Consider the following 22,079-nt stretch of genomic DNA (forward strand, 5'->3'; position numbering starts at 1 on the left):
GGTAAATATTTGATATTGTTTCTGTCCTGAAAGAAAACATTGTTGAGAAGACAAGTGAGGTGTATAGACAATGATACAAATTAGACTTGATGTAATTGATTGTTAGATACATCATTTCCTATACCACTAAGAAAGAAGAATGTGAATTAAAATAAGACATGATGGTAGATAGTGATTGAGTTAGTTGTATCTTGATTTCAGAGATGTTAAAATATGAAAAAAATCATTGTAGAACTGATAAAATACTGTAAAATCAAATGAGTGGCGTAATTGGAATAACATTAAAGATAGCTCCCACTTAACTGACTGAAACTGGGTACCAGATGTTCTGTTAAACTGTATATATTATATGAATTTTAATCTTTTCAGGAGCCATATATGTTGGTTAATATCTTCATTTTATAAATAAGGAAACCTTTCTAAGTTGACTTTCTTAGGGTTATACCTAATAAATGGCAGGACCAAATTTAGACTCAGTCAGTTGAGCTTAGAATGTACACCTTTAACCATGCTAGATGAATGCAACATGGGACTTTTAAAGAGTGAGTAGGTGCTGGGGAGAGAGGGAAGTAGTAGTCTAGGTGCATTTTGAGACAGAAAAGGTAACGATGTATATGATAGAAAGATAGAAAGGCTTTTTGATATTCTTTCCCCCTTTATTTCAGTGTTTTTCCTTCTTTCTGACCCTCTCCCTTTCTTTTACTTATTAATTGGTTTTAAAATGGACTTGAAGTATTTATTTGCTGCATGCATTGGATAATAGTTTGTTTCCTTTTCTTCGTGGGATCAGTATGTTGTAGTGAAAACATAAACTTAGGAGCCAGGCAGACCTAGGTTCAAATACTAGCTTATCTGGGATTTGACTTTGAGACCTTGTTGGGCAAGTTATGTAATAATCTTCCTGAGCCCCTATCTCTTCATCATTAAAACAGGAGTAGTAATCCCTGTGGGGCAGTTGCCTTAGGTTTGGAAATAATATCATAATATCTATGAAGTGCTGATCATTTACCTCACACTTAACTCTGCTTAATCAGTGATATTGCCATTATTATTTATAATGTTTAAAAAATAATAATTAGTACATGCTGAACATTTTCTTTCTCTAAAAAGAAAACATAATTGGTTTCATATTTTGTGAGGCTCTTTATTCGTTTCTCCTGCTTCTGAGCATGTGGCTTTAAGAGTACCTCTACGTGTAAGACAGTACTGGGCAAGAAGAGAGTTCTGATGTACTCGCCATGGCTTCTCCCGTGGATAGTTGTCTCATTTTCATGTTGGAACTCCTCACAGCTTGGAGCACAGATTGGGAGGGATGGTAGGGTTTCCTGGGTCTGCTGACTCAGGCTGGAGTCCAGAAGAGAACTGGTTGACTCAGTGTCTCTGACCTCTTTCTGCAGAGGAGGAAGCTTGATGCCGTCTATTACTATATGCGCAGTCTAGCTGCCAGCAACCCTATCCTGACTGCCAAAGAGAGTCTCATGAGCTTGTTTGAAGAGACCAAACGGAAGGTGAGTGGGGATGCAGGTAGAATCATTCCTTCCTAGAAGAATGTGTTTTTCTTAGTGTCTCTGTGTCCGTAAGGAAACGACTGATAATGTCCTGAAGGGGTCCCCTCGGGCTGTGCTGATGGGAGTCAGTCAGTCTCTATGCAGAACCAAACTCATCTTTAAGAGAGCTCTCCAGGGCCCACAGCATCTGGTTTACAGAATTAATAACTTTTATGAGACAAAACAGATGATACTCTGCTACTGTGGAACTATGGCTAAGTCTTTACTTTTTACAGTTCTTGGGCAACAAACTCAGGTGAGATGAGCACTTCTCTTGATTGGCTGAATCCCAGGACAGTCTGAGCTTATATGTTTGTATGTCGTACAGGCAGAACAGATGGAAAAGAAGCAACACGAGGAATTGGAACTGAGCCCTGACCAATGGCGGAAAGGAAAGAAATCCACTTTCCGGCATGTTGGAGATGACACCACTCGCCTGGAGATCTGGATTCATCCGTCCCATCCCCGGTCCCCCCAGGGCACTGAGTCTGGGAAGGATTCTGAGCAGGAGAATGGGCTGGGCAGCCTGAGCCCCAGTGATGTAAGTTCCTGAGGGTGATGTTATGAGCAAGACTAGCTGAGTAAGCGTGAGTGCTCTGGTACATGCAACCGTGGAGCACTGCACAGACATTTCCCATTCATCTCAGGGAAGGCAGATCACTTCAGGCTCCTTGATGTTCTCATCTTTGTCCTCCACCTATACTTCCTTTACCTTTGCTGTTTGCTTCCCTCTCTCACCACTATGTGGCACTGTAGAATTTAGTAAAAGTAATTTTTCTAAATGAAGATTAATTTAGGATTTGTATAGGATGACAGTTTTTTGCTGCTTTGGGTTTGTAGTCATCAGTATGATGCTCTAGGATTCTGTGTGGGATTTTTGAAGCTAGGGAGAGAACACAGTAGTTGGAAAACTGCAAATGGTGGGTTCATTGTGCCTTGAGAGTAAAATTTGTAGAGGAGTGGGTGGTGGGGTAATCTGGGACCAGGCCTTGAAGGGTCATGTAATAAGTAATTTGACCTTTATCCTGAAGGTAGTAGGGAGCTATTGAGTGCTTTATTTATTTATTTATTTTTTAACATCTTTATTGGAGTATAACTGCTTTATAATCGGGTGTTAGTTTCTGCTTTATAACACAGTGAATCAGTTATACATATACGTATGTTCCCATATCTCTTCCCTCTTGTGTCTCCCTCCCTCCCATCCTCCCTATCCCACCCCTTGAGTGCTTTAAATAGGGAAATGTCAGATGTGCACTTTAGAAATATGACTCTGGCTGGTTTGTGGAAAATTTGGAGAAGGGTAAGACAGAAAAACGAAGAGTAAGAGCGTGCTACAGTAATCCAAGTGAGATGTGAGAAGGACCTGAACCAGGAAATGGCTTTACAGATGGGGAGAAGTGAACAGAAGTATATTAATGAGGTAAAATCCAAAGGACTTGATTGGACATGGGGAGCTGAGGGAGAAGAGGGAATCAAAAGTATCACTTAGGTTTCTCACTTGGAAACTGGGTGAATAATGGTTTTAGGAGAAAGATGATGAGTTTAGTTTTGGACATGTTGGAATTTCTATAGGACATTGACGTGGAGATATTTAGAGGCTAGCAGATATCTGAAGCTGAGGAGAGAGATCTAGGCCAGAGATGAAGATACCTGAAGGCATCCTGTTATAGATGGTACTGAAGTCATGAGAGAGTTGCTTCAGCTACTCAAGGAAGGAACATAATGATAAATAGGTTCAAGGTCTACGAAAGAAAGGAGATAGATGGCAGGGAGAAGTCCTTGCAGTTGATGAGAAAGAAGTAGGATCCAGAGCACAAACGAGGGGATTAGCCTGAAAGAAGGTAAGAGAACCCCTCTTTCTTGTGCTTGAGGGCAGGGAGGAACAGATAATTGGGGATGCAGGTAAGTTTGTATTATAGGAGGAAGATGAGGGAGGGCCTTTTGATTATTTCTGTTTCCTTTTTGAAGTTGGAGGCATGGTTGTCTAAGAATGAGTCAGAGGTGGTGGGATAGGAGGACTTGTCCTTTGGGGTTTAATTTAAAATTTCCATTTATCTTCCTATATCTTTAGTCTTTAGCTGTTTTCTGGATGACTTGGAAAGCAGTCATTGCTTATAAATGAAACTACCAACTTCCTATATGTCATGGTGTGCATGGGGCCCCAGTACATCAAGGTGCTTCAGAGGGGTTGCTGCTGTGGTAGAATCCCTCACTACTGCCTCTTCTAGTTTGAATATTACCACCCCAAACTGGAAGCCTATTTGAATAAGAGATAAATTGTTCTATTGATTAGCTCCACTGTGTGTCTTTAAAATGAAAGCAACAATGACAATTTGAGAAAGCATTTTATGGCTTTCTTTGGCCTTGGCCCCAAGCTTAGGGAGTATCTCTCATAAAAGTTATAATTAATCTTTTATAGCTTTCTCTCTTCCATTAGGTGTTTTATTTATTTTTTTAAGCAATGTGTTTGTAAGTTTGTATTTTCTTTTTCATTAAAAAAATTTATTGAAGTATAGTTGATATACAATGTTATGTTAGTTTCTGGTATACAGCAAAGTGATTCATTTATACATGTATATACATATTCTTTTTCATATTCTTTTCCATTATGATTTCTTACACGATATTGAACATAGTTCCCTCTGCTATACAGTAGGACCTTGTTGTTTATCCATTCTATATCCATTCGCATCTTCTAATCCCAAACTCCCAATCCATCCCTCCCTCACCCCTCCTTCTCCCTTGGCAGCTGCAAGTCTGTTCTCTACGTCTGTGAGTCTGTTTCTGTTTCGTAGATAAGTTCATTTGTGTCATATTTTAGATTCCACATATGAGTGATATTATATGGTATTTGTCTTTCTCTTTTGGACTTGCTTCACTTAGTGTGATAATCTCTAGGTCTATCCATGTTGCTGCAAATGGCATTATTTCGTTCTTTTTTATGGCTGAGTACTATTCCATTTTATATATATATATATATATATATATATATATATATATATGTATGTATCCCATCTTTTTTTTTTGGAAAAGGAAGGTGATTTTTTAAAATAGGTCTTTACTGGAGTATAATTGCTTCACAGTAATGTGGTAGTTTCTGTTGTACACCAAAGTGAATCAGCCATATGCATACACATGTCCCCACATCCCCTCCCTCCACCCTCCCTATCCCACCCCCCTAGGTCATCGCAAAGCACCGAGCCAATCTCCCTGTACTATGCCGCTGCTTCTCACTTGCTAACTGTTTTACATTTGATAGTGTATATATGTTGATGCTACTCTCACCTCACTCCAGCTTCCCCCTCCCACCCCGTGTCCTCAAGTCCATTCTCTATGTCTGCATCTTTATTCCTGCCCTGCAACTAGGTTCTTCAGAACCATTTTTTTTTTTAGATTCCATATGTATGCCTTAGAATATGGTATTTGTTTTTCCCTTTCTGACTTACTTCACTCTGTATGGCAGACTCTAGGTCCATCCACTTCACTACAAATAACTCAATTTTGTTTCTTTTTATGGCTGAGTAATATTCCATGATATATATGTGCCACATCTTCTTTATCCATTCATCTGTCGATGGACATTTAAGTTGGTTCCATGTCCTTCCTGGCTGTTGTAAATAGTGCTGCAGTGAACATTGTGGTACATGTCTCTTTTTGAATTATGGTTTTCTCAGGGTATATGCCCAGGAGTGGGATTGCTGGGTCATATGGTAGTTCTATTTTTAATTTTTTTAAGGAACCTCCATACTGTTTTCCATAGTGGTTGTATCAATTTACATTCCCACCAGCAGTGCAGGAGGGTTCCCTTTTCACCACACCCTTTCCACATCTTCTTTATGCATTCATCTGTCGATGGACTTTTAGGTTGCTACAATGTCTTGGCTATTGTAAATAGTGCTGCTGTGAACATTGGGGTGCGTGTATCTTTTCAAATTAGAGTTTTGTCTGGATATATGCCCAGGAGTTGGATTGCTGGATCATATGGCATGTGTTTTTGTTTTTGTTTTGCGGTACACGGGCCTCTCACTGTTGTGGCCTCTCCCGTTGTGGAGCACAGGTTCTGGACCCTCAGGCTTAGCGGCCATGGCTCACGGGCCTAGCCGCTCCGCGGCATGTGGGATTTTGCCAGACTGGGGCACGAACCCATGTCCCCTGCATCGGCAGGCGGACTCTCAATCACTGCGCCACCAGGGAAGCCCGATTTATTTGTTTTTTAAAGGGAGTTTTTTAAATTGCAGAAGTAACACCAATTCACTGTATCTAAATCAAACAAAAATTTACATAAAGTTTAAAATGAGAGTCACTTGTGTTCTTTCCTTCAGAGACACCACTATTAACTGTTTGATGTAGGTTCTTCCAGACCGTTTTCTGAACATTTATAGGTGTGTATGTATACACACATACCTGCAGACACATGAAATATATTTTTTTAACAAAAATGAAATTATACTATATATACTGATACACAGTTTGCTTTTTTAAAAAAATTATTTATTTATTTGGTTGCACTGGGTCCTGGTTGCGGCAGGCAGGCTCCTTTAGTTGCGGCTTGTGGACTCCTTAGTTGCAGAACTCGGGCTCCTTAGTTGGGGCATGTGAAGTCTTAGTTGCGGCATGCATGTGGGATCTAGTTCCCTGACCAGGGATCGAACCCGGCCGCCCAGCATTGGGAGTGTGGAGTCTTAACTGCTGTGCCACCAGGGAAGTCCCACAGTTTGCTTTTTTGGATTATCCATTGGACACGAAGTCACTTCTCCTATAAGGTAACACATGCATTCCTAAAAATCACTGTGCTGTGCACAATTGCACAGTAATACAGAGTTTATGGGGAAAATGGGGTTAGGAGCACAACACTCAAAAACTTCCCCAGTGACATATTTTTTTTAAAAAAGATACAAACCTAATAAAGCAGTTGTACAGTTTTATACATGTTCATTGGTTAAGAAGTATGTAGATACTATCTTGAAAAAGACATGAGGTTTGCTTGTAGAAGTGGGCTTTGGAAGGATTGCTGCTTGTGAGTTATTGTGAAGTGATGGAAGGAGGGTTATTTGAAATTGGACCGGCAGGTATAACACCAGATGGGGATAGGCATGGCTCAGAATGTAAGTTCACATGGTGAACTGCAGTAGCTGTGGTGTGTGTGTGTGTGTGTGTGTGTGTTTTGTGTGTTCCTGTGCAGCTCGGTTCAGCTGGGTGGAGTTTTCTGTGTTTACCTGTTGTTTTTCCTGAACAAAAGAAAAATTGGTGTTAGGTTCAAATTGTTCCCTGATATGCTGATCATGATGGAACAGATAACACATTTTCAAAACAAGCTTGTAGCAGAACTGACTGTGTTTCCACTCGTCTCTGTCTTTTCTTAGTATGTTCTTAGTGTGGCTGCGTGATGTTTCATTATAAAGGTGTGTGCCATTTATTTATCTGTGTAATTAAATGTGTGTTGTGCTTTACTTGCGTGTTCATTTCAGTTGTCCTTTTTGAGTGATTAGCCTTGATAGGAGTTGCTCCTTTGACAACTCCTGGAGAGTTTCTAGCACAAACTGCTAAAATTCAGATCCATGAATAAGAAACAGAAAATTTAGCTTCAGGTGGTTGTTAGTAATGATAGTAATCTCCAAACTGGTTTGTCCTGCCTCTGCCAAGCGTGAGCTTTTGCTCTCTCTCTGAGTGGCTGCAGGAGGTTAGCTTGTGGGTTGCTGGTTTTCAGCCTTGAGATGTGGTTTGGGTTGAACATGCAACCTGGGGAGGGACTGCCAGCCTCAGCTGTAAGTGGCATCCTCTGAAACTATTGAGCCTCGCATTTAAACTCTCTCTCTGTCAGCTAGGCAACTCAAATTCAGTGTCGCCAGGGTTCCAAGCATTCTTTATTTAGTGGATGTGCCTTCCACTATGTCTCTGCTCCCTTTGGAAATCAGAAAAGGGTACTGCTTAGCAAATGAGTTGTTGCTGAGAGTGAGTTAATCCAAGGATATTAAATTAATGGCTTCAGAAATAATGTTCATACTGAAAGGTGAGAGTGTCTGATGGAACTGCTGAGGATTTTCTCAGACCTGATTGCTCTGTTATCAACATCTTGAGTGCAGTGTAACATGTGTCTGTCTGCTGGGGAAGAATGAGCTGTTGATAGATGTTTGTCTCTCAGACTTTAGTGAGTTCTATCGTGGCATGGTTTGGTTTACTATTCCCGGCATTTTCCTCAACCCATTGTGATTGTTATATGTACAACATGCGTGGTGCTATGTGTGGAGAATATGTCTTTAGACAAATGAAACGTCATTGTATATTTGGCCAAGCTCTTGCGAAACCTTCCTTCTCTTTGACTCTTCTGAATATGTTTTGGGGTTCAGACTAGACTGGACCTTAGTAGCTACTAATACCTGTTATTGGGTCTTTCCTTATTTGAATCTCTCATATTATTTCACCCACTAAATGATATTGTTTGCCTTGATCTTTTTCCTTTTGCTCCTCATCCTTCTGTCACATTCCATTATTTATTTTATTTCTTTGCATAGTATCTTTTTTTCAAGACTTAATCAGATCTGGAGTTTAATGCAGTTACCCCGGACTTCTTAGCGCAGGAGGCTGTATTCTGGGTCCAGTGCTTAATCAGACTGAAGTTTGGTTTACCTGTCCTAACGTGCCAGCTTTGTGCTAAGATTATAAAGATGAGTGCAACATTGTTGATTCCTCGAAGAGCTTAGAGTTGGGACTTCCCTGGTGGCACAGTGGTTAAGAATCCGCCTGCCAATGCAGGGGACATGGGTTCGAGCCCTGGTCCGGAAAGACCCCACGTGCCGCAGAGCAACTGAGCCTGTGTGCCACAACTACTGAGTCTGAGCTCTAGACCCCGTGAGCCACAACTACTGAGCCCACATTCCTAGAGCCCGTGCTCTGCAACAAGAGAAGCCACCACAATGAGAAGCCCGCACACCGCAATGAAGGGTAGCCCCTGCTCACCACAACTAGAGAAAAGCCCGCGCACAGCAACGAAGACCCAATGCAGCCAAGAATAAATAAAATAAATAAATTTTTAAAAAGGGGAAAAAAGAGTTTAGAGTCTCGTGCATGGGTCAGCAGCCTTTTTTTGTGAAAGGCCAAATAGTAAGTATTTTAGACTTTGCAAGCCCTATGGTCTCTGTTATTACTCACCTTTGCTGTTGTGGTGCTGAAGTAGCCAGAGACAAAATGTAAATGAGTGAGCATGGCCGTGTTCCAGTAAAACTTTGTTTACAAAGACAGGTGGCAGGCTCGCTTTGGCCTGTGGGCCTAGTTTACCAACCTCCAGGTGAATGGAAGGAATGGCTACATCAAGAGAATTTTTCAGTATACAGTTTATTGTTGTTTGCAGTATTTATGTTCTGTAAAGTCACCATAGACACTGAACTAGTAGGTTCTGAACCATTGCTCCTAAGGGAAATAGAAGGTTAGGTTCCTGTGAGTGCCTGGTTACAAGATTTTCATCAGCTGATCAGTACATAACCTTATTTTATGTATGCTTCTATTTAAAGACACCTTATTTAATATATTGTTGATTCATTAACATTGAACTCATGGCCAGCAGCACTATAACTCATGCCCAAGCAACTTATCTAACACACACATATTTTCTCCTTAAGGCACATCACAGCCTTCTCGTGTTTAGGAACACTAGATAGCATTTTAGCACCGCACTCGGGGACCATTTTAATCAGTGCACAAAAATGTGGAAAATGTGGCACTAAGTAGGCCACAAAAGGACACTAGTTTAAAGTATGAGAGAAATCACCTTGTTTGATCTCAGCTAGGAATGTGCTTATGTGGAGACTCAGATTTTTTGCCGCTCTGTACATGTTCACAAATGACTGTGAAAGCACCGTGAGTATTGATTTTGGGGTTGCTAATAAGTTTTAGTGAGTAGGTGAATTCATAAATACGAAATCCACAGATAATGAGGACCAACTGTATCGTGTAAGTGTCATGAGGGAGGTATGTCTGGGGTGCCTTGGAAGCACAGAGAAGGGCACCTTAGTCCAATCCTGGTGGAGGCGTGGGTTGTGGTGGCGAAAGGGAGGGCGAATTCAGAAGGCTTCCTGGAAACACTAATTAGGGAGAGTGAGAAGAGAGTGTTCCAAGTAGGAGGAACAGCCTGAGCAAAGACAGAGGTGGTTTGACACAGCAGAGGCTTTGCAGGGTATCTAAATCTGTGATAAGTTTGGAGGATAATGTGAGAAAGTTGGAGTGGTGGAAAGACTGAAGCTTCTGCAGGAACCACTTTCTTGTTTGGTGCTGTGGACGCGTGGGTGTGTGATGGTCCATAGGCTGGTCCTGTATAATATCCTTTTAGATTCTGGAAATAACATTTTGTTTCTGGAATTTCTCATTGTTTACTTGTCACATCTGCATTGTTAATACAACAAAAGCAATACTCTCCCATTCATTAAATTTGGTAGGGTGAAAGTGAACTGAATTTTTTGCCCCACAGTTTGCTGATTAAAATTTGAGGACTGCTCTCTTAGATGGTGCTTTAGGCATTCTGAGCTCGAACCTGGAGAAGGTACTAGTGTCTCTTTGTGTCTTGGTGGTTGGAGGAAATTGCTAATGGCTTCAATCAAGAAGGGCAAAGCTCTTTTCATTTTCATATTTTTATCGCTTTTAAAAATGCACAAAGCCAACACATGCTTATTGTAAAAAGCTTGAAGATGCAGATAAATATGTTTTATCACCTAGAGATAGCCACCTTTTATTTTTTTTTTTGAGATAGCCACTTTTAACATTTTAGGGGACTTCCCTGGTGGTGCAGTGGTGAAGACTGCACGCTCCCAATGCAGGGGGCCTGGGTTCGATCCCTGGTTGGGGAACTAAGATCCCAGTGAGATGCCACAACTAAGTCCATCCACCACAGCTATTGAGCCCGCGTGCTCTAGATCCCGTGCGCTTCAGCTAGAGAGCCCACATGCTGCAATGAAGACCCAGTGCAGCCAAAATAAATAAATAAATAAATAAATAAAACATTTTAGGGTATGCTCTTCCTGCATATTTTTATAGGGTACAGCGTTTAGATTGGAAATGTCGACTGCCCATTATCCTGGGATATCAGAAGAGAAAAATCCATGCCTAATTTTTTTTTTTTTTTTTTTTTTTTGCGGTACGCAGGCCTCTCACTGTTGTGGCCTTTCTCGTTGCGGAGCACAGGCTCTGGACGCGCAGGCTCAGCGGCCATGGCTCACGGGCCCAGCCGCTCCGCGGCATGTGGGATCTTCCCGGACCAGGGCACGAACCTGCGTCCTCTGCATCGGCAGGCAGATTGGATTCTCAACCACTGCGCCACCAGGGGAGCCCCATGCCTAACTTTTAACCTAGAATCTGGTTGGGAAAGTGATTTTCTAATATCTACGGTCAACACAGTTATCTGTATCTTGGTCTTTATCAAAATGGCACAGTTAGAGTAACCATAATGTCCTGTCTCTTGTGCATAAAGAGAAACTTCTTAAGCCACAACAATAAGGAAGAGTGAGTTCAAGAAAGGTTAGACATCTAACAGGACTGATTATTGTTGTTTTGTTTGTTTTGTTTTTTATAAATTTATTTTATTTTTGGCTGCGTTGGGTCTTCATTGCTGCGTTGGGCTTGCCCTAGTTGCAGCGAGCAGGGGCTACTCTTTGTGGCAGTGTGCGGGCTTCTCAGTGCAATGGCTTCTCTTGTTGTGGAGTTCGGGCTGTAGGCATGCAGGCTTCAGTAGTTGTGGCTCATGGGCTCCAGAGCGCAGGCTCAGTAGTTGTGGCACACGGGCTTAGTTGCTCCGTGGCATGTGAGATCTTCCCAGACCAGGGCTTGAACCCATGTCCCCTGCATTGGCAGACAGATTCTTAACCACTGCGCCACCAGGGAAGCCCTCTGATTATTTTTTTTTGAAAGATTGAGTCTGAAAGGATCCATTTCATGAGGCAGCATCTTGAGCTAGTAATAAATTGGGGGCATGAGGGGTTAATGTGAGGCCCCCTGGACATAGGAAGTTTGTGACCTTGTTTGGAAAGCTGGATTCTTGTTGGAGAAATTTCTAGGCAGTTATGTTAGGGTTGGTTCCTAGGAGGGTGGGAATAGAGATTGACAGATCTAGTAGAGGAATGATTGCCTTTTAAAATATTTTATTTAAAGAAAAGTATTTTTAAATGTTTTATTTATTTAATTTAATTTATTTATTGTTGGCTGCGTTGGGTCTCCGTTACCGCACGTGGGCCCGCTCTAGTTGCCACGAGCAGGGGCTACTCCTCGTTGCGGTGCACGAGCTTCTCACCATGATGGCTTCTTTGCTGCAGAGCACAGGCTCTAGGTGCATGGGCTTCAGTAGTTATGGCACACGGACTCAGTAGTTGTGGCTCACGGGCTTCAGAGCACAGGCTCAGCAATTGTGGTGCGTGGGCCTAGTTACTCTGTGGCATGCGGGGTCTTCCTGGACCAGGGCTTGAACCTGTGTCCCCTGCCTTGGCAGGCTCCCAACCACTGAGCCACCAGGGAAGCCCAAGAAATATTTTTGAATGGGGTGATATAGTATGTGTGTGTTTGTATGTAATATAAATTGTATATATAAGATAGATATATGATTGTCTGTTAGTGGCATATCATACACACTGTTTATTCACCTTTGCTTTTTTTAAAATTTTACTATTGGACTTGGGAGTTGGGAGACCCTTCCATGAGTGATTACCTGCAAGTCCATTATATCTCTTTAGGGTTTGGAAGCTTGTTAGCTTTTATTAATTTTGTCCAGCATTCTGTATGTCAGAGGCAGGATAGTGCAGGAGTTAACAGCTTGGGTTTTGGGAAGTCCTAAGTTCAAGTCCTGGTTTTATCAGTTATTAGCTGTGAGACTTTGGGCATGTTCCTTAATTTGCCTGCGCTTTGGTTTCCTCATTTGTAAGGTGGTGATAACGATAGACTAAATGAGATAATGCATGTAAAGAGCAATGAGTGGCATATCGTAACTTTTCATACAGTGGTGGTAGTTGTTACTGACATACTTATATTTTTGTTACGGTGTTCTTTTAAGCTATTAGGTTTGATTTTGCATTTTTCGCTTTCTAACTAAAGTGAACAATGAGGCTTGATGATTCACAAACTGACAGCCCACTGTCTAAATGCAGACTGTTAATTTGATTTGAAGAGTTTTATTTAATTATGAAAAATTTTAAACACACACAAGAAAATAGTGTAATGAACCCCCATACCTGTCACCCACATTTTCCACATTTGTTTCAGCTTCTCCCCCTCACCCCCTGCTGAAGTATTTTAAAGCAAACCCTAGATCACTGCATCCCTACATATTTCACTTCTCTACATGCCTTTTATTTTCTAATTTAAAAAATATATTTTTATATATGTATATTTATTTATTTATTTGGCTGCACTGGGTCTTAGTTGCGGTATGCAGGATCTGCGTTGCTGAGTGTGGGATCTTTTAGTTGCTGCATGCGGGATCCTTAGTTGCAGCATGCGGGATCTTTAGTTGCAGCACACAGGCTCTTAGTTGCGGCATACGGGATCTAGTTCCCTGACCAGGGATTGAACTTGGGCCCCCTGCTTTGGGAGCGTGGAGTCTTAACCACTGGACCACCAGGGAAGTCCCCGCTACATGCCTTTAAAAAAATAATGAACGTTTTCTTATGTACCATGGGGCCATTGCCATGCCTCTTTCCTTGGCATCATTCAGTATCTGATCTATAACTTCATTCCCCAGATTATCTAGCAAATATCTTCTTAGAGTTGGTTTGTTCAAATCAAGATCTATATATTATTGTTTGATTGTTTTTTCCTAAGTCTCTTTTAATCAAGACCGGTTCTGTCTTCCCTTTTAAAAATTTCTTCATGTCACTAGCTTGTTAAAGAAGCAGGTCAGGGCTTCCCTGGTGGCGCAGTGGTTGAGAATCCGCCTGCCGATGCAGGAGACACGGGTTCGTGCCCTGGTCCGGGAAGATCCCACATGCCGCGGAGCAACTAAGCCCGTGAGCCATGGCCGCTAGGCCTGCGTGTCCGGAGCCTGTGCTCTGCAACGGGAGAGGCCACAACAGTGAGAGGCCCGCGTACCGCAAAAAAAAAAAAAAAAAAAAAAAAAAAAAAAAAGAAGAAGAAGAAGAAGCAGGTCAATTGTCCTATGGAATTTCCGCATTCTGGATTTGCGTCTCTTTCCTTGTGGTATCATTTAACCTGTTCCTCTCTCCCCATATAACTGTAAATGAGAGTTAAACACATGGTTAGATACTTTCAGCATTTTTGGTAAGAGTACTTCATTGGTGGGGCTGTGTGCCTCATTTTTTATTGCGTTAGGAGGTGTCAGATTAGCTCACTAACCAGGGTTCAAGTGGTACAAATAGTGGATTTTTGTTTATTTTAAAATTACAGTCAGTTGCCAGCTAATTCTCAAAAGAAATCAAGATCTGGCAACAATTTGCCAGAGCTGAGTAGTACCTATCCCCTTTTAGTTTGCCGCTAGCCCCTTTACCTCTCCTATGCTTGCTTATATGTTGCTTACTTATATCACGCACCTTGCCTCTGTAGGCATTTGATTTTGTGATCCATGCTTTAAAAGTGCCACCAAAGTAAGTTACTACAATCCAGGTTTTTAAGAGGCATTTAAGTTGTTTCTCAGAGATTCAGTTTAAAATTGACAAGAGCACCCAAACGGGCCTGACTTTGGGAACGGGGAAACGTCTTAATCATTGGGCCATAGCTGTTTTGCTGGGATTCACATGACGTTGTCATTGGTGTTGACCCAGAAATCAGTTAGCAGTATGTCCTGCTACCTGGCTGGGTTACTCTGTCTGCTGTCCAATAGTGAGCCTAAGGAATCTGAAGGTATCACTTCTATATCTTAATGAAATTTGTACCTGTGGGAATTGAGGCCTACCTTCAGAGCTCTGGGACAGAGCTCTTTCCTCAGCATCCTGTTGCAGCCAAGCTTGGTGAAAAGTGAGAAGTTATACTGCCTAAGCGTGTGAACTGAAAAGCTTCAGGCTGTGTTTTAGTAAAGTCTGAATGCCACCCACCAAACCAGTTGGTTAGAATAAGCTTTTCTGGTCTCATGTAGTTTTCCTTGTCCCCAGGCTTTTTAATAGTTATGTGAAATCTCTGGCAGAGTGAGAACCTTATTTGCCACAGTTTGGGAATCATCTGCCTGGATTCTGTGTGCTGTCCCTGCCTGAATCTCTTGTGTCCATGTTTCTATGGTGGTTTTTCCTTCGAGGATGGTGATTTTCTTTCTGACTCTGATACATGGCTCTACAAGGCGGATAGTAAATGAGTACATTTTTTTCTTGCCGTTAACAAGAGTCCAGCAAGTAAACGTGGGCCAAAAAAGGAGCACAGCTTCACTGTGGGAAATCTAGGTCAGGTGGCCTGTAGCACAGAGCTTTCACATGCTCAACTTATCATATTTGCTTGAAGGCTTTTTTTAAAAGTGTGTGGTATGCAGGTGGCATTTTCTTCAGACCCATCCTTTGTCTTGCTTTTCAGTGCCCCTTGCATAGTTTGTGCACTCCAGCTGCTGCTACCACTGCTGCCACCACCATGCAGAAGAAAGCTGTGATGTGTGGGTGATACACATCTAATGCCTCCACCTTCCCCTCACCCCCCTGCCCCCACCCATGAACATAACTATAGATGAGAGCATGGTTTTAGAAGGCCTGCTTCCTTAGGCAGGATGCCTTGCCTTGTATTCGAGTGAGTTCCAATCCTAGAGTTGTATCATGATCCTTCAGGTTGGCACTTCCAGAGCTAGTGTCACTATGAAGCTCAAAATAGCTTTTGACCTGATTTCCTCTGGGTAGCCTAAGCATTGACTTAATTTACAATGATCGAGAAGAATTGAGTCTCTCTGCTAATAGGTAAATGTTTTGTCCATGATAACTCAGTTATTGCATTGCCCCATAATTATATCATCACAGCAGAGAAAGTTAGCTTAATTTTTTGGCCTCATGAATACAGAGATTTTATATCTGTAAGGTGGGTACCATGTATTTTTTCGGGGTTGCTGTGGGCATTTTATTAACTTCATGTCACTGATGTGGCCCTTTACTTTTGTAAAGTAGCTTACAATATGTACCCCGTGTCATTCCCCTCCACCCTGGCAACTCTTTGAAAGTATTCTTCTGTCAACTGAGATCTGGCAGCATGTGACGACAGGAGTTCCTGAGAGCCTCTTTCTACAGGAAGAGCCTACTGATTGGCTCTCTTTTTCCCAGGCCATAAGAAACAGCTTGGTGAAATTACTTTCAAAGAAAGTCAGAACTGGGACTGGGTTTTTTCTGATATTGATCCTATGAGTTTGCTGTGGGGAACAGCCTCTAACAGACAAGGTCTGGGGCCACCTGCCTGGATCACTGCTGGACTCTCGGGCTCATGTCTGTCTTTGTCTCTTTGTGGTTAGCAGTGAGTGGAAGTTTCTCAAAGTGCATTGGCCCTAACTACACACCCTTAACGCCCCATATGACCTCGGTCACCAAACCACTTGAGGGCTTTATTTTTATCCTAGCAGTTTTGTTTCAAGATGTGAGGTTGGTTTCTTTCCTCTAGCAGAGCAGAGTTCTCTGGGGGGAAGAAACAGAGTGCCAGGGTGCAGTTGAGGCTGGTTAGACACCAAAACCACACTCTTAGTCTTTCTGGGCTTGAGACGTGATACAAGCCATGCTGCAAACACCAGCTTCCACACGGTGGAGAAACCTCGTCAGATGCTCGCTTCATTTATTTTTTGTGTTTGTTTTATATATGTCTTTAGACAACAAATGTGGAGGAAGAGGAGGTGTACCTTCCCATTCTGCTTCAGCCAGAAATCTAATTCTGAGAATGAATGCTTTCTGAAAATCCAGTATTTCCCAGCTTAAGGTTTTTCATCTTCCCCAAGAGTGTTGATGAGAACTCTCACAGCTCACCAGGTCTCAGGAAACCGATCACCAACATATCCTGTTCGCGTGCATGTGTGTATTCTGTGCTACCCACAGGCCACTTTCCACCCCACGTGACCTTTAGTTACCATCCGGAAAGTCAGGACCCAGATACCAGTCAGATTTTCCAGGCTTTGGTTTGGTTTAGACATTTTAGAAAATGTTAAGAGTAGTAATTCTAAAGAGACTTTTTGAGTGGCACGCGTAGTGAATAGGAAGTTATATACCCTCAAGGGAGGGGGAAAGGCTGCCCCTGTGCTCTTTTCAGTAACATGTTTGAAAACGAACATTCACAAGAAAACTTGCTACTGAAATGCACAGGGGAGGAGAGGAGAGCACTGTTTAATTGATTAGAAGTCAAATACATGCCTCAGTTCTTAGGTTTTAAGACTAAATTCTGAAGCTCTTGTTGCATTCTTTAAAATTGTAGTGTTCATTGTTGGAGTTGTTTATAACGCGCGGCATCGAATTTTATTTTAGTCAGCATCTCAATATAAGTGGACTGTCGTGAGTCAGGGAGTGCTCTGAACAGGGGTGGATACGAGACAGCCAGTGGCCTGCAAGCTAAGAAGCGTTTATTACCTTCTCATGTAAGGAGTTGTTTAAAAAGAAGAAGAAGAACATGTGACAGAGAGACGTATGTGGTCTGTAAGGCCTAAACTATTTACTGCCGGACCCTTTACAGAAAAAGTTGACCCACCACTGCTCCAGAAGCTGGGTGGGTGAAGGCAGTTAACCCAGAGGTCCTTTAGGACCTTGATTGTTAATGAGGGTGTTATTGCCTTTGGGGGGCACAGTTCATTTTTCTGGCCTGTCACCATAGGATGTTTAGCATTCCTGGCCCCGTCCACTAGATGCCAGTAGTTGGGCCCCACGATTTTCCAAGGACTCCCTGGGAGGGGTGGAACTGTTTTGGTTGAGAACCAGTGATTTAGAGCCTACTGAGATTTAAAAAAACACCTTGTTAAGGTTTCTTCCTTCATTTCCTCTCAGTCAGAGAAACAGACCTAGAATTTGGCCCTTCATGGCATAGGGATCAACCACAGTGAGAGAGAATTCCGGTCACTGGGGGAATAGGGAGAATTTTCAGTGTAGAATAAAAAGGTTGTAAGGAGGCCATTTAATGAGTGTATCTGTTGCTTGTTCACCCTTCAAGACTTGTTCAGGTTGATGTATGATTTATGAAAGGTTTGTTTTGATGTTGGCCATGCTTTGGAAAGCATGTTCCTCTCTATGTGAGAGGAAGAGTGGCCATCTTTGGCCTTAATGTCCAGATGATTTTGAGATCTGTGGGAATCCGTATGGTGTACTTGAGAGACTTGTTCAAAGCCAATGTAAAGACGTAGTTTTGGCATCTCCTGAATAACCTGATATCCAGACTTAAGCCAGAACTCTGGGGTTAGAGAATTTTCCAGCCTGGGAGAGTCGACTGAGAAAAGTCCTCCTTTGGCTCCTTACCAAGTTAGACAAGGGAGCAATCAGCTGCTGAGTTCCAGCCAACTGGAATGTATGTGCGGGTGTACAATAAATCGTCCCTTAGGATCCAGCTCCTAGTCTGTGAAGAGCCTTCCAAATAAGAATGAGACCCTTACATGGGATCCATGTTCAATCTGCAGCAGCTATAGGAAGGGACAGAGTAGTGAGGGATGTTACTAGTAGTGAGTGGGGGCAGCTCACTTTATATATAACACTGTCTGTTGTGTGGGGTAAGAGTCTGTACTGTGACCTTTTTGTTTTTCCCATGTTACCTTTCTCACCAATTTCCTATGTTTTTTTAAGTTTCTGACCATACTCGTGGGGAGACGTATCTGTAGTTCTGTTATTTGCAATCCCTGTCTACTCTTCAAGGTCCCGGGATTTCATCTGTCTACTCTGTTTTCACTGTCTTGGGTGTGATGTTTGGGCTAAGGTAGAGAATATGAAATAGTTGTCTTCTTGGCTTGTGATCTTACCCCAGTCGGTAGACCCTTTGTTTGACTCCAGGGGGAAACTCAGGTTAACTCAGGTTAAAACTTAGGCTTCCTCCTGGAAGCCTTTCGCTTTACTCATAAATATTTAATATTGAAGTTACTGCTCAGTTTTTTTTTCTTTCTTTTTTTTTTTCTTTTTTTTTTTTTTTTTGGGGGTGCGCGGGCCTCTCACTGCTGCGGCCTCTCCCGTTGTGGAGCACAGGCTCCGGACGCGCAGGCTCAGCGGCCATGGGTCACAGGCCTAGCCGCTCCGCGGCATGTGGGATCTTCCCGGACCGGGGCACGAACCCGTGTCCCCTGCATCGGCAGGCGGACTCCCAACCACTGCGCCACCAGGGAAGCCCTACTGCTCAGTTTTATTTTCCCAAGTATTAGTATATAGACTCCCTAGACCAGAAGGAACTTAAAATACTATCGAGATGCTTTCTGATGCTCAATTCCCTGTAAAATGTATTTATCACACATTTTTATTATTAAGAGCTCCAGTGATTTTTCCAGTTGTCTATCTTCTGTCTACTGATTCAAAATTTATTGAGTGTGCTCTGGGAATCACTAGGCATCTCTCCTCCTTTTGCTCTTTCCATGTCATTCATTCCTAGAACATGTACCTAGGTGACATGTTGGTCCATGGTAGTATTGCTTTGACTGAATTGTACTTCAGTGTAAGGTCATCAGCTTATATTAAGACGAATAATAAAAGAGGCCTAGGGAATCATTGCTATTTGCATTACTTGGTATCTTCTTTGTGGAAACCCATGGGAGAAATTTTTGCTTTTAGTATCAGAGATAGCTGTACCGCGTGAGGTTTTTTGTTTTTTTTTTTTTTTAACCTCATGCACATTTACGAATTTGTTATTCAGAATAATTCTCTATTTTAATTGTTCCAGAGGTTAGAGCTGAACTTGTAACTGGCTTTAATAAGTGTCAGGGATTTCTGGCATGCATTTTGTGTCGTGTCCTTACTGCTCCTGACCTCTAATCTTTTTCTTGTTGGCTCCTCTTTCTTTTTTGTATTCTGTCTTGCAATACAGTATATACCTTTATATGTGGCCTTAAATAATTGGCTTCACAGTTTTATATGGACATTTTTCTCTTACTTATCCAGTTGTGAAACCTCTTTCTCAGGTCAGCTAGTCATCTCTGAGGGGATCAGGGTTTTTCCTGTCCCCATTCAGGTCATTTCCATAAATATTTAGTGAATAGCTTTGTATGCTGGTCATTATTCTAGGCACTGCACCTAGAAAGGTAAATGATATTGGTCCTTCCTTCAAAGATACAGTGTAGTAAGAAAAATGGATACGTAAGTAAATACTTGTAATGAAATGTTACATGTTATAATAGAAATATGTATACTGTATAGGGGTAATGTAGAGGAGAAGGAAATTAACTCATGATGAACAGGGAAAGCTACCTAGAAAGGTGATCTGTCCTTAATTTTGAAGGATGAAAGAAGTTCTTTAGGGAGATGTGGGTAGCAGACTTTTCTGGCAGAAGGAACAGAATGGATTAAAAACATGGTGTGGTTAGAAACTGAGTGGTTGCTTCTGAGATTCCTAGCCAGGAGTCTGTCATTAGAACATCTTAGGCCACGGTACAGATGTCCACACCAATGCTGTCTAATGAGTCAGCTGGAACTGAAGATTCATCACAAAGTGGATACTTCTGGGCTTTTGATTTGGCCCAAGCTTAGAAGTGAATCCTTCAAATAGTTCTTCTTTGCTTTATTTTATGCATTAGCAAAGGTTGAGTCATCCTACAGTCATGCCTTCCATCATTCTGGGAAGCTTTCTGAGCCAAGCCTAGCTTGGCTTGGGAATAAGTTATGCACTGTGTTGTAACTGTTGGCAATAAGTCCTGTTCTTGCTCTTCACACGCACAGTAGGACTGCAACTACTGAAGCATATGGAAAAGAGGAGTTGGAATAATACCTTTGTGGATTTGCATTTTCTGGAGTGTTTCTTGGTAAAGATATGAAAGTCTTATTCTGTCTAATGAGATTTTGAGCTGACTTGTGCCACAAATCTCTGAGATGCTAGGCCCTAATTTGTAAAGCAAACTATTTGTAAGCCAGTTGACATTCTCTTTGAGGAATTTCTTTGGCATATTTTCTTTTAGACTTCCGGACAGATCTGTAAAACAGTATGGCTTTTAAAATACTTTGAAGTGATACATATCAAAAGGTTGGATAAGACACTAGTAGATGCCCTTGGTGCCCCCTGAGAAGCTGTCCCTTGTGGCTGATGCAGACTTGGAGTCAGATCTTCTGGGTCATATTCCTAAATTTCTTTTTATTTCTGCCAACACATTTCTCAGTCTCTTTCCTTGTTTCTACATCTGTAAAATAGGATCTAATTTACACCATCAGTAGATCTGGTATTTAACACCAGCATAGCTTTCTGCACCTAGATGGAGCCACAGCCTTTTAGCACAAGTCACCTTCATTTTTTACCACCTCAGAGTTAGAATCTTGACAGGGGTTAGGACATATAGGACAGAGGATACTGGCATGAAATAAAGGCTTTTTGTGGAACAGCAGCAAAGGTTGTGGTAATTTGAAGAAAACTTTATTACAGTATAATATACATACAGGAAAGTGCATGTATCAAAGCCATACAGGTTGATCCATTGTCACAAACTAAGCAAACTGTGTAACCCAGTGTAATTGGTTTTTATTTATTTGTTTGTTTGCTTGTTTGTTTGTTTTTGGCTGCATTGGGTCTTCATTGCCTCACGCGGGCTTTCTCTAGTTGTGGCGAGCGGGGGCTACTCTTCGTTGCGGTGCATGGACTTCTCATCGCAGTGGCTTCTCTGGCTGCGGAGCACGGGCTCAAGGTGCGCGGGCTTCAGTAGTTGTGGCACATGGGCTCAGTAGTTGTGGCTTGGGGGCTCTAGAGCACAGGCTCAGTAGTTGTGGTTCACGGGCTTAGTTGCTCCACAGCATGTGGGATCTTCCCGGGCCAGGGATCAAACCTGTGTCCCCTGCATTGGCAGGTGGATTCTTAACCAGTGCGTCACCAGGGAAGTCCCGGCGTAATTGGTGTTTGACTCGTCATTTTTGTGCTTCTCTTTCAACTCTAAACTCACATTTTCCCTATACATTTCATAGTAACAGTGAGAGGGATAAAGCACTGTAAATAAGTTAGGAAGAAGTTAATGTTCATGATTTACCTGCTTTCTGGTGTGCCTAAGATTGATTTTCATTGTTGAGAGAGGATAAAGAAAATGAAGAGGAGAATTGGATCAAAGACAAGGAATTTGAAGGTGTTTGCTGTGCCTTTTGAACTAGATATTTTGAGTCTGGGAACCAGCACAAAAAGGATGTGACTGACAGAAAACTAGATGGAAGCGGGCCTTCCTCCAGTCACAGTGAAACTGAGTCTCTCACCAAAAGTGCTGTGGTTTTTGGCCTTAATGTTGAACTCTGGCTGTTGGGGGAAAAGTGACATCATGGCCAGCCTGCTTCTTGGCGATGCTTGGGTCCAGCTGGGATGTGGGATCCTACAAGTTCTGTGTTGTATGTTTATAGCCTTGTCTTAGGTGTCCAGGTAAATGCCAGGCTGCATCAGCTCATGTTGTCGTCTATGTGTAACCCATTTTTATTCCAACCATTTTCTTCCCTTTCTACTGCTAGCCGCCAGTGAGGTAGAGGT

General features: G+C 42.2%; 1 protein-coding gene across 2 annotated transcripts in view; it reads left to right on the forward strand.

Annotated features, from left to right (window-relative positions):
- Window positions 1–22,079, forward strand: part of SMG6 (SMG6 nonsense mediated mRNA decay factor) — a 221,888-nt gene that overhangs the window by 15,933 nt on the left and 183,876 nt on the right. For both annotated transcript variants that reach the window (XM_067020989.1, XM_059046651.2), the window contains exons 7-8: window positions 1,398–1,508; window positions 1,876–2,088. In XM_067020989.1, coding sequence (XP_066877090.1) covers window positions 1,398–1,508; window positions 1,876–2,088 — 324 coding nt within the window. The remainder of the gene's footprint in view (window positions 1–1,397; window positions 1,509–1,875; window positions 2,089–22,079) is intronic.

Source organism: Kogia breviceps, chromosome 19, assembly GCF_026419965.1.
Source record: "Kogia breviceps isolate mKogBre1 chromosome 19, mKogBre1 haplotype 1, whole genome shotgun sequence".
NCBI lineage: Eukaryota > Metazoa > Chordata > Mammalia > Artiodactyla > Physeteridae > Kogia > Kogia breviceps.